The 15022-nt window shown below is 44.2% G+C and overlaps 1 protein-coding gene and 1 long non-coding RNA gene across 2 annotated transcripts; one reads left to right on the top strand and one right to left on the bottom strand.

Annotated features, from left to right (window-relative positions):
- Positions 1–395: 395 nt before the first annotated feature.
- LOC123161864 (uncharacterized) lies at positions 396–3403 on the bottom strand. The gene is made up of 7 exons (XR_006480924.1): positions 3231–3403; positions 2110–3136; positions 1843–2021; positions 1527–1748; positions 1006–1450; positions 844–919; positions 396–732 (listed from the first exon to the last, which is right to left on the bottom strand). It is a non-coding gene; the product is annotated as an uncharacterized lncRNA (long non-coding RNA).
- Positions 3404–10450: 7047 nt separating this feature from the next.
- LOC123159496 (PTI1-like tyrosine-protein kinase At3g15890) lies at positions 10451–13328 on the top strand. Its single transcript, XM_044577332.1, has 4 exons — positions 10451–10660; positions 11374–11518; positions 12046–12308; positions 12413–13328. Exons 1-4 carry the CDS (start codon positions 10590–10592, stop codon positions 13035–13037), a joined length of 1104 nt encoding a protein of 367 aa, XP_044433267.1. The 5' UTR covers positions 10451–10589; the 3' UTR covers positions 13038–13328.
- The last annotated feature ends 1694 nt before the right edge of the window (positions 13329–15022 follow it).

Consider the following 15022-nt stretch of genomic DNA (forward strand, 5'->3'; position numbering starts at 1 on the left):
TTGGCACAAGGCGAATTGGTTTGGCTGTCCTGATTGTCATTTTGTATGGAACTTGATGTATCAGGATCATCAGTGTGTGTACTGCCCGAATTGGTTTGGGCAGATGTCAATGTGTATGGAACTTGATGTAGCAGGGTCATCACTGTGTGTGTTCGTGTGCGTGCTGAAAATAGACATGGCGTCAGGGACTGAATTGTGTGTGGAATTAATTTTCCTTTAAGATGGTAGGATCCATGGTAAACAATTCTGAGCAGGATTCGGGCAGGAGATGAGCTAAAACAACTGTGAGATTCGGCCATGCTAGATGTTGTGTCTTTCTTTTTGCGGAAAAACTTTCAATCTATTCATCTTCAATCATGCTAGATGTTGTGTCTGTTAGGAAGTATGTCCACGATAAACATCAACAAACTCGGAGCTCGCCATGACATTCATGTCATCAAGGTTTTATAAACCAGGGTACAAATTCCATGGTTCTAAGCAAAAGGTATGAGTGCAATGGAGGTGGCTGGAAATTCGACAGTGTCATGATACACGTTCTTGGACACTAAAACAAAAGCTAATGACTAAAGCTCAGTGCTTGATAGAGCCACGGGCTATGGTCGCCTAATTGTCGAAGGCAGATTCGAATGACGCCAGGAACTTCTATAGTGCCCCGTAAGCGAGCGTGGAGAAGTTTCCATGAAGCTTCATGATCTCATGCAGGGCATCCATCTTTTTTTTCAGGACATGTTGCTGTACAAACACATGCATCACCGTTGTTAAGCATGGTGTTGTTTTGAAAGAATGAACATCGACGACGATCGTTGATATATGCATATAACATGATTTGAGATGGATACATACCTTCTCAGGGGGGAGCTTGAGCTTTTCTCAATCGAAGTTACAAGCGATGTGCAGAATGCATGCTCTTGTGTTGTTACTACAAAAGGGCGAAATATAAATAGATCAATTTGGAGCGGCAGGAATTTCAGGGCTGCGATGGAAGTGGGTACACATGTTTCATACCAGCAGAAAATGGTGTCAGTAAGAGCTGGGTTCTTTTTCCCCCAACCATCCTTGTTGGTTGGCCACTCTGCATAATATTCATTAAAACAGTTGCAGAGAGCATTTGGAGCTCCATGCAATTGCCTCGTCCTTGGTGGTCTGGTGAATTTCTGACAAACAGGGGGTCAAACACATTGATCACTTTGGTGACCATATCCCAAAAAAATGATCATCCAATCTTCCTTGTCAGGCACTTGTGTGAAGAACTGTGGTGAGCGGTAATGAGAAGGTATTACTGAACTAATGATTGTAGATTAGAGGGGGAGGGGGTGGGGGGTGGGGGTAGATGTCAAGATATACTATCTGTGAAGATGTGATATCATATATCAGCAAGTCGCCTACGAACTGTCTCTGGATGGAGATTGTGTGAATGTAGTCTGCACCGGACAACATGAAGGTCTGACGACTGGAAGGGAAAACTCCATATAAGATTTAGTTTACAAAAATTTCAGATGAGAAGAGTTTTTTCTTAATTGACTAACCGATAATTCAGGTTAATTAGATGTGTCCAGCTCAGGTAAGGGCATTTGGCTTCCGCTTCGAAGTCAAGTTGTGCATATCGATGTCTAGTAGTGACATCAATTCATGTTCAATGATATTTGAAAAAAAAATCTTGTTCAATGAGTCTGCTTCCAGCCAACTGGTCCCTGATGGTTGTGCCAGTTATTCTGACGAACCTTGGAACCTCATGTACAAGGAAGTTGCTGAAAAACAGGAACCAGTGGGTAGTCAGTAAAATTCAGGTATGTGGAGGAGGTTGATCAAAAAGGCACACAGTTGAATAGACAGAGGGGGTACCCAGACAGATGATTGGCAGACACAGAGTTGAAGAACTCTTGTAGAAGTCCGGAAACTGACGACTGTCGTGGTATGGAACAACTCCCCTACTCCAAGGATTTGTCTGGAAGCCAGGACGGAAGATATACTTGCCGCCCAGAAGATCTGATTCGTTGATTGCTTATAATGTCCTTTGCAAACTGTTCAATGCAAAAAACAATGATTTTAATGATTAACAATTACCAGTTTTAATTCTTTCCAAATATTATCGACCCACCTCACACTAACCTGTGCATTCGTTATACGGACATCAAAGCTCACACAAATAACATCACGTAAAACAACAGCAGTCTGCTCATTCCTGCATGGTTCAGTTCACTGACAACATTTACCTCAACAAAGTCAGTATTGTAAACCATGGTTTATTCTGACCAGTATCAATTGTTTTCAACATCAACAACTATCCTGAAACAATAATTTGTATCATTTACCTGAAAAATATGTATAAATATTTTAAACCATACTTTTTTTTCTGACATAAAATTTTCCCAGGCAGTACCCCACTGCATTCGTTGTACGAGCATCAAAGCTCAGCTGTAGACTGTTCATTATGTAAAATTTTCCCTACCAACATCTACTGGAAAATAAATAAAAGCTAACCAGTTTAATCCATATTTCAGTTCTCTCCGCAAAATATTTTTACATGCATTGTTTTCCATGATTTTCCTAAGCAATGACTAAAACCTATCTACTATACTGCATTTCGGCAGGTGCACTAGCTGAACAAATTGACCACAATACCTCACTCAACAAAATCTCAAAGTAGTGTAATTCTTTACTCATGTTTCTGCAAACATTTACCATACAACTAAGATATGTTTGCTGCATTGTGTTTCAGCAGCTGCACTAACTGAACTAATCCATTGCATTTTCTGTTCCAAGTTTTTTCTTCTGTAACTAACACCTGTAACCAAGGTCACATGACAGAATGTTTCCAGCATACGCACACAAACACAGCCAACAGCCTGGACATTTCTCCTGGAATAAGAAAAAAGACACAGATTTGCTGCACATGAAAGACGCACCTTTTAACACATCCTGGTGCTTGAGGGTTCATCTTCCCAGTCAACATTTCTGATGCCTGTGGCGAGCTCTCACGTCTCTGATTAACCAACATGTCTTCCTCGCTGATTTGCCCGTCCGCACTCATGGCGGGCCTCATCGCTTCTTCAGCGGCCATGGCTTCGCTCGTCGCGCCGTTATCAGGCCGATCCACTGGGTTTGCACTCTCCCTCACCTCCTCCAGTTTGGGGATCTGGTTCGGGCAAATCCAATCCGTGATTCAGCAACGAAACCGCACATTACTCTCATCGAATCTAATCAGAGATCAGGATTCGCTAGGCACTTACGATCGGATCGGCTGCACTACGATCTCCATCGCCACCGCCGTAGTCACCTTCGTCTCTCACCGCGGCCACCGCCCAAATCGAAATGAGTGCTCCTCGCACAGAAAGACAACCATTCAAGCATTAAAATCGAAATGTTCCATGGCCCAACAACAATGAAACGTTCTGTGCCACGGCTCGCCAACGACTCCGCAAACGGATGTGACGCATACTCGCTCGTCCTACGGACGTCTGTCGCTTTCGTGGCCCACAGCACATGACCTTTGCATACGTACATCAAACAAAAGCCAATTTACTGCCTCTCTGTATCTCACCGAAAAGGAATCCTGAACTGATCCCGAGACATGATTGACCGGCATAGATAAAGAGCTCATCTGTGCTCGGGAGTAAAAACTCCATGTCCCAAGATTTCTTACTAATTTAACACTATAGTAGATCATGATGATGCGTGTTACCCGCCCGTTCATATGCTATGGAGTGATCTATACTTTATAAACATATAGATACAAGAACGATCGAGTATATGATTAAAACTCAATTATGATTATTAAAACAACACATTTTTCTTTGTATTCTAACTCAAAAAAGAAAAAGGAAAAATTGGGTGTCAACTTCAACTATGTTATGTAGTTATTGTCCAAAATTGGTGCGAAGTTGTAGTACTTATTCTTGGATATACATTTTAAAGAAAATTCAAATTGCATGTGTATATTTCTGTTTTTCTAGGGCTTGTATATTTCAGCTGATCTAGTGCATAACACAATTTATATTATCCAAGACTTCAGGCAATCAGAAAATCGACCAGGCCAATAATTGAACGCCTACTTGCCTTCTTCACAACCCGATTAATCATAGGCTCTACTGCCCAGTTATACCTTTGATGTAATTGCTGGAATTTTTGTCTATTTAGGCCTAGCCCAATAGCAGTTTCAGAAATTTCTAATAAATCCTAGATGCCCACGCAGCCCATTCATGCAAGGCAAGAGGTGGAACTAAAGTTTAGTCCCACATTGCTAGTCTAGAGGGAGTTGAACATCTTTATAAGGGAGGTTTTTTCCCCACATGTATGAGCATGAGAACAAGAGGGACATCCACGCGCACTCCTCCTTCGTCGCCCACCGCGCTGCGGGTTGCGGGAACGAGCCGATGTCTAAATTTTTGTCACGCACGACGGGTATACGAGAGCTGAAATGTTTTGCTATAGTGGAGACTGAATACGAACGGCGCACCTCTTCGCGTGCTGCCTATTCGCTTCGTCTCCCTCCGTTGCTTCACCTCCCGTCGCAGCCTGTTCACGTCCCTCTCCTGTGCCTATATAAGAGAGGTCGCTCCTCTCCAGAGAGACACATCAGAAGGTCCTCTTCCTCTCGCCACACAGTTCCTGAGCACTGCACTGCTGCTACAATCTTCCCCATCCCGGCTTGCGGCGTGCACCGCAGGTCGAGACAGCAGACCTCCGAAACTGCACCTTTTGAGTCATGTACGGGAGAAGGGTGATAAGGTTTTTGGGGAGCGCTCTGCGCGACTACTGACTTCTTCGTCACGGACGCCCCGGACTCCGACGACTACTTTCCCGACGACGACTACTTCCCCGACGTCGACAACCTCCTCGACGGAATGGAGGACACCGACCCCAAGTCCAGTGCCTCTGCTCCTGCTGCTGCCCCGTACGTGTTTGTCCCTTTCTATTAGAGGTTCTGCTACAGTTCCTTGTTCTAGTATTTGCCCTAGAAATGTTAGACTTTATTTCATATATGCAACTTGCTATACTGTCTGCTCTAGATATGTTTAGTTACGGTTCATATATGAACATGTTGGTTACCTTCTCTTTATCAAATCGCATGGCTTTTTTTATCACTGCTATACTAGCCATGATTTATCTAGTATTTCTGTTAATAAAATAATTCGGTAAATTGCTCATATTTCCAACAGCAATGACCCAAAAATGTTGGGCCAACCATCACACATGGGGTGGACAAGGAAGTGGGTGATTCCTATTTTGCGTTGTGGACGCCCGTTCTTATTGTGTCGGCAAACAGGCTCCTGCAGGCGTGCTAGTTGGGCTCCCATTTGCTTTCCTTCTTTTCCTCTTAAAACACAAAATAACTAATTAATAAGTACTATTTTCAAAGATCACCCACATCTTTCGAAGTTGTGACAAGTGGTACTTTGCATGTGCGTTACTTGTTGCAATCTGAGAGTTTTCACTTTTTTCGCAAATCTATTTTTCAAAACATTTTATCTCTTAAACCATGCATCCAAATATCGAACCGTTTTCACTGTTGGATTCGTCGTATCGAGATCTTCAAAACTAGATCACATGTTGATAGATTTTGACGAACTTTTTTTCATGAAAAAACGAACGGAGAACGTTTTTTCCTTTCCGGAAGCCATTTCCGAGAGGCACGACTCATGGAAAGAAATGAAAAAAAAATGTGTTTTTATCCGTTTCCGAGAGGTACGGCCGTGCCTCTCGCGAAAGCAAAATCGTGTCTCTCACGGAAGAAAAACTAAAAGAAATATATGTTTTTTTGTTTCCGAGAGGCACGACCTTGCCTCTCATGGAAGAAAACCGTGCCTCTCGCGGAAGAAAACCGTGCCTCTCATAGAAGGAAAAAAAAGAGAATACATATTTGTTCCCGTTTTCGAGAGGCACGGCCGTACCTCTCGCGGAAGCAAAACCATGCCTCTCGCGGAATGAAAAATAAAATAAAATATATTTTTCCTATTTCTAAGAGGCAAGGCCATGACCTCCTCGCGGAAGCAAAACAATGCCTCTCGTGGAAGCAAAAAAAATACATTTTTTTTGCTTTTGAGAGGCGCGGTGGAAGCAAATGCTTGCCTCCCGCGGAAGGGAAAGAAACCGAAAACACATTTTTTCCTGCCAAAAAATAGATCTTTTGTCGAAAAGCTAAGAAAGACAGGTGGAATACCGAAAAGCCGGAAAAAAACATCTAAAAGGCCAAAAATCGTATGAGAAAAACAACATCCGGAGGATGCGTCCTGAGCATGACATGTGGCGGCTAGCGCGCTCCGTGAAGGTTTCGAACCTGTGACCTCCTCGTTGAAGGTTGGCTGGTGTAATCACCCCACCAACCTGCTAACATTTTAACCTATTTGTCTTTTATTCGTTCTTTTTTCCATTTTCCTTTTTTCGTTTCTATTTTTTTCTTCTTGTTGTGGTCAGATGAATTGTTTCGCAAATACGTATTTTTTTTCAAATCAATGATCTTTTGTCTAATTTCATGAATTTTGTTTCAAATTGATTAACCTTTTTTTCAAAAATGCATGTTCGTTTTGGAATAAATGAACTATTTTTTCAATTTTGATGTTTTTTTTCAAAATTGATGTACTATTTTTTCAAAAGCGTTGGTTTCTTTTAAATTCGATGAACTTTTTCATAATTGTTGAACCTTTTTTCAAATTCCTGATTTTTTAAGAATTATTGAACCTTTTTTTAAAACGTTTGTGAAGGTTTTTCCAAAATCCATGATCTTTTTTCATTTTTTTTCCTTTTTCTAGTTTTTTGTATTATTATTTAATGGTCAACCGCACTCTGCATGGGCCAACCCACAGGAAGGGGCGCTTTAGGCGCCAGTTCCCCAAGTGGCGCGGAAGGCGCCACATAGGACTCCCCAGGAAGTGATCCACACACTATTGGGAAGATCCTATTTGTGAGATGAAAAGTTAAGAGTTGCCTCTTAAGGTTACTCTCACTTTCTCATGCGTTGACAACTGAAGCACTGTATATGCGTCACTTGTCACAACCAGAAAGTTTTTTTAGATTTGTTTATTCAAAATGTTCTACCTCTTGAACCATGCGTCCAAATCTCGATAAGTTACACCACTCGATTTCTTGTATCGATATCTTCAAAACTAGTCACATGTCAATAGGTTTCGATTAACTATTTTTCATGAAAAAACCGCCGGGGGGGGGGGGTAATAAAAACAAACTAGTAAAAAACAAAAAACAAAAAAACTCAACTAGAGAAAATGAATCGTGAAAAAAAAGGAAGAAAATCTAAGTTGAAAGCACGGTTGTGAGTTTTCACTATTTTTCTCTTTCCGAGAAGCACAACTGTGCTTCTTGCGGAAGCACAATTTCTTTTTCCGAGTGTGCTTCTCGTGGAAGAAAATGTGTGCCTTCACGAGAAGCAAATCTGCGGTTCTCGTGGAAGCACATATGTTTTCACTTTCTGAGAAGAATAGAAGCACAATGCATCCACAAGAAGTATATTTGTACTTTTGTGGAAGCATAAATTTTTTTCATGAAATATCACAGAAGCAAATTTGTGCCTCCTTGAGAAGCAAATCTATGCTTTTCGTGGAAGCATAAATTGTGCTTTTCGTGGAAGCATAGATTGTGCTTTCTCGCGGAATCAAATATGTACCTTCACGAGAAGCAATTTTGTACTTCTTGCGGAAGCACATATTTTCCCCCTTTTCGAGAAGCACAATAGATGCAAATCTGTGCTTTTATTTGTGCAAAAAGAACCTTGAAAACAAAAAATATCCAAAACCTAAGAAAAATCGAGAAATCCCGAAAACCCCCATCAAAAACCATAAACACGCATAGAAAAATAAAAAATGAAATCAAGATGGAGCGCCCAACACGTGACATGTTACGACGGCTGGACGCACCACTTGGTGTGTTCTCAAGCCATCATAAGTGACTCTAGAGATCCACCGTCCACCTCCAGTTAGTTGGCCGGCCCAACTAGCTACTTTACAGTTTTTCCGTGTTTTTTCTTTTGGTTTTTATTTGCTATTTTCCATTTCGTTCTTTATTTTTTTCATTTTTTCCTTTCTTTAATGATTTTCATTTTTAAATGGTCGCTTCTTCTTTTCTTTTCTTTTTATTATTCATTTTCGAATTTTATGTTTTTTCTTCTTCCTTTTCTTTTCATTTTGTGAACATTCTTTGTATTCATCAATATTTTTTTCAAATGTGAACATTTATTGAATCCACAAATAGATTTTAAATTGTGGATTGTTTTGAAACTCATGAACAGTTTTTTGAATCTACACACTTTTTTTTTATAAAAAATCGACAATTTGTGAAATTTACAAAAAAAAAATTTGAGCCAGAGAAGTCTTTTTAATTGACCTTTTTTTTAAATTTGGGAACGAAATTTGAATTTCAGAAACATTTATTGAATTTGGTGAACATTTGAAAAAAAATCATGTACATTTTTTGAATTCACAAATATTTTTTTTCAATTTCATGAAAATGCGGGCATTTTTTCAAAATGATGAGCATTTTTTTACTTTTGAAATATTTTTAAAATCTAGAACATGTGTTGAACACACCAAAAAATATGAATATTTTTTGAATCAACGACTTGGAACATTTTATGTTTTCTCAAAAAAAAAATAGAATTTGTGTTTTTTTTAATTTGGAACTTTTTAGAATCTTGAATTATTTAAAAAAAAGGAAGCATCTCAAACATAATAAAAATTGCATCGCGATTCCTATACCACCGAACAACCACTACCTGCCGACGCGTCGTTGTCGCCGCTCCCCTATCGAAGTCGGCTTGACCTTGTCAATGACAGCCGGGAAGTCTTCATGCACGTGTCCCCAAGGACCATCGCTTAGAGTCGCAGTCGTCGTTGTTGAACTCTTGTATAGATCTACAATAAGTGACACCAAATCTCGAATCATGACGAAAAATCCTAACATCACTACTCCAAAGTAGTTTTTATTATGTTTGAGGTGTTTTATACTTCTGATGAATGTTTATAATAAATTTGTATCTTTTGCACATTTTTTTGGAACATGAGGTACGACGACGAATGGCAGGATTGATGTGAAATTGAACAATCTGTCTAGAGCAATCGTAGATCAATCTAGAGCTTGGTTTGCCCGTCTCTCACAGGAACCGCTTCGCTCTGCCTTTTGCAGATTGTACCTTCTTTGGTGGCCATTTTTTCTGGATTTACTTCAGGCCTTTCTGAAATTGAACGAAGAATGAATTCGAAAAGATCCACCAAAGACAACCACCTACCGATTGTTGAAGAGACCGAGATGGGGCTAGGCCGGGAGAATCTTATTCCTTCTTCAGGGAGCTGCCTCCTTCTCGCCTTTTTGAGCATGACACAAATCCTAACAAAACTTAAAGAAATATCTAAAAACATAGCCCTCCTGCTGGTAAGGTTCGGGACCCCCCATGCGCCCACAACCCTAAGGCCACAAGAAACGAGGCAGATCGACGCCGGCACCGATGAGAGGCAGGAACCCTGGCCATCGGTTTGCTTTCATTTCATTTTCGTATTGGCTCCACTTTTTTGTTACTGGAGTACTTTCCATTACTTTCTTTTGGTAACTCAATTATTATTTTTCACCGTCGAATTACCTTGAATGGGTGTCTCTGAATTTTTTGCAACCACCCTAGAGCTAACTAGTGGGCTACCAGCCCCTTTCCAAAGTTACCATCAATATAATTCTGAGTAGATCTATTTTGAGGATTCCTTTTGTAACCCATACCAAACCAGCGTTTACAATCAGTTTATTTGGATGGAACCAAAGAATGGCCGGAAAGAAACGTGAAAATCACGCTCTGAATCGAATCGATTGGGTCCCACTGCAACCGTACATACACATCTCATGGTCGGTGCGGAACCGTTTGGTCAAAAGAAATTTCTAAAGCTTGATGAGGCCCACACACACAATAATCCAAAATAAACAAGGGCAATCCTCAAAAAAAACAAAACAAAACAAGGGCATCACACCGTACCAGTCCAAACTTCTTCCTTTTTATGATTCGCGGAAAAGAAAAGCGCCGCACCCTACGCGGACACGGCCGCGGGGGTTGGACGGGCGCGACGCCGTAAACCGAACCCCGCCGACCGGAGTCAACAATTCGGTTAGAATGGAAAGTGCACGCGTCCCCTGCCAGCGCCAGCCCAAACAGTACTCCACGGGCCGCCGCCAGCCCCGCCGGGCTGTCAGCCGAGGCCGCCTTAACGGCGCAACGCGGTTTCTCTCGACCGCACGGCACCCACGACGCACGCGTGGCCGCCTACCAACGCCAACACCGACGGGTCAAGAAAGCGGGCAGGGGGAGCAAAGCCGCCGAGCCACCAGCCCACCACACCAGATCACCGAAAGCGCAGCTAAGGCTAGCCCAGGACTCCAGGCTGCGAGGCTGTCACGTCCCGGCTCTCCCAACAAGTCCTCCTCCCCCTCCCCTCTTTCGCCCACCAGTCCACCTTCGCCATTCCTTTTTTCCTTCCTTCCTTCCCCTCCAAGCGACGACTCCATCCATCCTCCGCGCGCGCGCCAGCTCCGTTCGCGCCGGGGCACGGGAGGCGCGGCGGCGGCAGGGAGACCGGCCGGCGCGGGCGGGCGGGCGGGCACCGATGCACCACAGGTTCTCGCGGGTCGCCCACAGGGTCCTCTGCTGCGGCAGGCAAGCCTCCGGGGACGATCTGTAAGTACCGACACCAACGCTGTCCCCCCTTCCCCGCTTTTGCTTCAACTGGGTGGGCTCGTCAGCGAGTTCGGCGGGGCGCGGAGTTCGATCGGCGCGTCGTCAGCCCCCTCGGTTGGAGTTCGCTCGCTCTAACCACGGTGGGAATTTCGCCACGCCCGCTAGGCCGCTAGTCTGGCTAGGTTGTACTAGACGAGGGTGCCACCTACGGCGCCCTGGGACAAGTAATTCTGTTGAGGCGGTGCTCAATTTCGCCGGGAAGAGTCTTGGTTCGGCCTGGTTTGGTTTGTATGACCAGCGGCGGCCGGCGGGGCTCGTCGGGACTGGGGAATAGCTGTTGCAGCTCGCAATTGGGTGCGAATCTCATCTCCCGGAAGGTCCAAAACGTGTTGTGTTAGTCTTGGTGTTGGAGGACGCATCTGTCTTGTTTAAGCCCTCTTGTCTCTCTGTGATGTTAACAGTTTCGCAATTGTTGTCCCCGACCGGAGCCAACTAGTCTATTATGCTCTCATATGGACAGTAGAACCGAAAATTGGGACGGAATCTTATCTCCACACATTGTCCCCTGGTGTTCCTATGATTTAGGTGTTCTGATTGGTTCAGGAATTAGGAGCACAAGTGAATTGTTATCAGTGGAAAGGGAACTAACTTGATCGTCTGCTACTGCAATTGAAGAGTTCATGATCACCATATTCATGACTTTGTTCTTTCAGGAACGACGAGCGGAATGGATCCATCAGGTGGGTGTTCTCGTTGAGGGAGCTCCAGTCGGCGACAAATAGATTCAATTACGACAACAAGATCGGAGAAGGCTCGCTTGGGAGCTTCTACTGGGGACAAGTTTGGGATGGCTCTCAGGTTACTGCGCTTTACATGTTGATCCATTTTATACATTTCCCAATTCCCTTTCCCATGATGGGAAGGATGCCAGCTTTATCGCCTTGATGTTCCTTGCTGTCTAGTTGGGCTAGTAGTTTATTGCTTTACTTGCACTATTCGCAAATGCTATTCGATAGCTGCCTAACTACACAACAAACAACTGTCAGTTATAACTACTTTAGTCTGCTCTGGAACACTGATCTTTGATTGCGTTAGCATTCGTTAGGTAGGATATCCTCTCACAGGCAGGTCAACTTAGACAACTTGCTACAATGCTACAGGTTTGCAAGTATACATCCGCTGAATAGAAAAAACAATCCAGCACATGCCCTGACTTGGCTCCAACTACTGCGTCACACGTCTGTTTTTTATTAAAGAAATCACTCACTGACCACCCTAAAATAGCATATGTGCAAAGGTGCATTAGTTCTGCTCTTACCAAGTTGGCTCGGCTTACACCAGCAGTTATTAGTCAAGTTAATTTTGATAAATATTTTTGGATGCAGATTGCTGTTAAAAAGTTAAAGAATGCAAGAAATGGGACAGAAATGGAATTTGCTGCAGAAGTGGAATCTTTGGGAAGAGTAAGGCACAAAAACCTCCTGAGTTTACGTGGATATTGTGCTGATGGACCTGAACGCATTCTGGTGTATGACTATATGCCGAACTCAAGTCTTTTTGCACATCTCCACGGAACACACTCTTCGGAGTGCCTTCTTGACTGGCGGCGGAGAATGTTTATTGCCATTGGTTCTGCTCGGGCTATTGCGTGAGTAAACGTCTTCCTTTTGTGTAGTAGCATGACATAGATAATTCTTTCATTTTTACTTCTGGTAAGCAGTTTGAGAGAACCTCATGGGTGCTTTCTTGCAGGTATCTTCACCACCATGAGACACCAACGATAATCCATGGAAGCATCAAATCGACCAATGTGTTACTTGATTCGGATTTCCAGGCACACGTTGGTGACTTTGGTCTTATGAAGCTCATCTCAGATGAAATAGATCATGATAAGATAATCGGTGAAAACCAACGAGGCTATCATGCTCCTGAGTACGTCATGTTTGGCAAGCCTACAACAGGTTGTGATGTCTACAGCTTTGGGATAATACTTCTGGAGCTCACTAGTGGGAGAAAGCCAGTAGAAAAATCAGGCTCCCAGAAAATGCTCGGGGTCCGAAACTGGGTGCTACCGTTGGCAAAAGAGGGTAGATACGATGAAATTGCAGACTCAAAACTCAATGACAAGTATTCCGAGTCTGAACTAAAAAGGGTGGTGCTGATCGGCCTAGCGTGCACGCACAGAGAACCCGACAAGAGACCGACGATGCTCGAGGTTGTGTCCCTGCTGAAAGGTGAATCGAAAGAGATGCTTCTGAGGCTTGAAAAGGAGGAGCTATTTAGGCCAGACTCGATGGCTAGTTCTGTCGGAACGACCCCGGAAGGGAGCACCGACTGCATTCTTAAGAATGATGATGAAGGGCTGGCTGGGGCTTGATGGGTTGGTACCCAAGCCCCTAGGTATTGGTAGAGTGGATGTTCCTGCTGAATTGGAGCTTGGTCTGCATGGTTTGGCTTGACTGAAATGTATAGGATTGGTTTGTTATTTATGATGAACTCCTCCCTTTTTTGAGAGAGGGGGAGATGTAGAGAGGTGAGTTGGCTTTTTATAGAAAGTGCTTTTTGTGTGCACTGGGTGGAAGACCCGTATACTCCCAGATGTTTGGGCATGCTTCATCCTGTTGTCACTGTGTTGTTTACTCTAAACAAAATTTCCTCCTGCGTACAACTGAATGCAGATGTCTGGATGATCATGTTCTCTCCTTGACAATAAGCCCTCTGTACATCTGGGAGTATTCTGTCTGTAAGAAGCTCTGCCTATCCTATTTCCTGCTATCATGTTCTCCTAAGCTAGACCCAAGCCCCAGCTCATGAGGCAGTAACGTACTGATCGCAGAATTTAGGGTAGTGAAAAAGATAAGGAAATCATCGCAAACGGGCCAAAACACTAGCATGTAGCGGCATAGGCGTGGGCCGCCTAGCAGCCACACGTTTTTTTTCCCCTTTTTTTGTTTATATTTTGAAAAAACACTAATATCAAGGCACATAGCGTCGTTAAATCCTCCGCAAAAAAGAAAAAAGCCTCGCTAAACAGCTCTACGCCTTTCCTCAGTATGCCATGTGTGGCTCCTTAATACTCCAAACCTAAATGGCATTCCTATGAACCTGTTATCTCCATCTCCGCAACTAATAAAAGATCAAACGTGATTTATTTTAAACGCACCCCACAAAACATACACGAACCAATCCCACCACATCATTAAGCCCACTAATCTCAATCTAACTGTTCTCAATCTTAACTTGATCAGTTTTCCATGTGCACTTAGCAATTTGTATTGACTGACCATACTCCACCCAAGGACTAATCACCCCGTGAAAAAAGGAAACTACTAATCACAGCCGATCCCTATATGGTCAACCAAAAATGAGCACCCCACCTCCATCGCCATCCATGACCTCGCCGACGTGCTGTGCTACCACTTCTTCATCATCGAGTACCTCCCCATCCAACCACGCCCACATGACGTGCTGCGCTAGCACTTCTTCATCGAGTACCTCTCCATCCAACCACGCCCACATCCCCGCCCCAGGGAAGCTCGTTCCAAACCACCGGACGCGCGCCCTCCGACCAGGGGCACGCCCGGGCAGCAGCGGCAGCTCCGCTGTAGTAGTCCGCTCGTCGCACCCTTCCTGGGGTCGAACGCCACCATACTCAGTGCCGCCACCACGGAGCCATACAGCATCAGCGTGCTCGCCGTGGGTGGCCATCGTCCGTTCCGGCTTCAACATCGTCGTGTCCGGCTCCGAGAGCCACCGGTTCCCCACGGTCAACATCACCATCTTCGTCCTCACGACCTCGCCCATCATGCCGTACTACTACTACCCAGTACCCACTCGGCTCCCTCGAGTGCATCGTGAACCCCGTCTAGCCCACTCTCGCCATTGAGTGCACCGAGGTAGGCCGCTTCACGCTCAGCATCACATGATTCAATAGCTCCGTCGCCATCGACACCTGCGTCGATCACCCGCACGGTGTTCGACCAAAATCTTCAGCGACAAGGATTTTGAGCTCGTCCAGGCTCTGAATATATCTACTATTTCCAGGCAGGATACCAATCTTCAGCAACGAGGATGGGCGACGGGGGTGTGCTGGCGGAGACGGCGTTGCTAGGTGACACCGATAGTATAGTGGATCGGATGGGTGCAATTTAATTCCTCTGTGCTAGCATGCCGGAGGAATGTGCTGAGATCTGCGGCGGGTTTGTGACGAGGAAATCCGGGCAGATAATGCAATGCTCGTGTCAGGGGGGCTGGAAGGGGCGCCCCCTGAAAGGAGGACAACTTCTCGTGTTGAAGAACATGAGGAAAGTGCAGATATAGCCACACAGCTTATTGTCAGCGAGGAGTAGGTGATTAGATACA

The sequence above is a fragment of the Triticum aestivum genome, chromosome 7B (assembly GCF_018294505.1).
Source record: "Triticum aestivum cultivar Chinese Spring chromosome 7B, IWGSC CS RefSeq v2.1, whole genome shotgun sequence".
Taxonomy (NCBI): Eukaryota; Viridiplantae; Streptophyta; class Magnoliopsida; order Poales; family Poaceae; genus Triticum; species Triticum aestivum.

Excerpts from the sequence above, each read along its gene's own strand:
- LOC123159496 (XM_044577332.1), top strand. The coding sequence starts at position 10,590 with ATGCACCACAGGTTCTCGCGGGTCGCCCACAGGGTCCTCTGCTGCGGC. Across the intron at positions 11,519-12,045 it reads AAGTTTGGGATGGCTCTCAG|ATTGCTGTTAAAAAGTTAAA; the intron begins GTTACTGCGCTT and ends TTTTGGATGCAG. Across the intron at positions 12,309-12,412 it reads GGTTCTGCTCGGGCTATTGC|GTATCTTCACCACCATGAGA; the intron begins GTGAGTAAACGT and ends GCTTTCTTGCAG.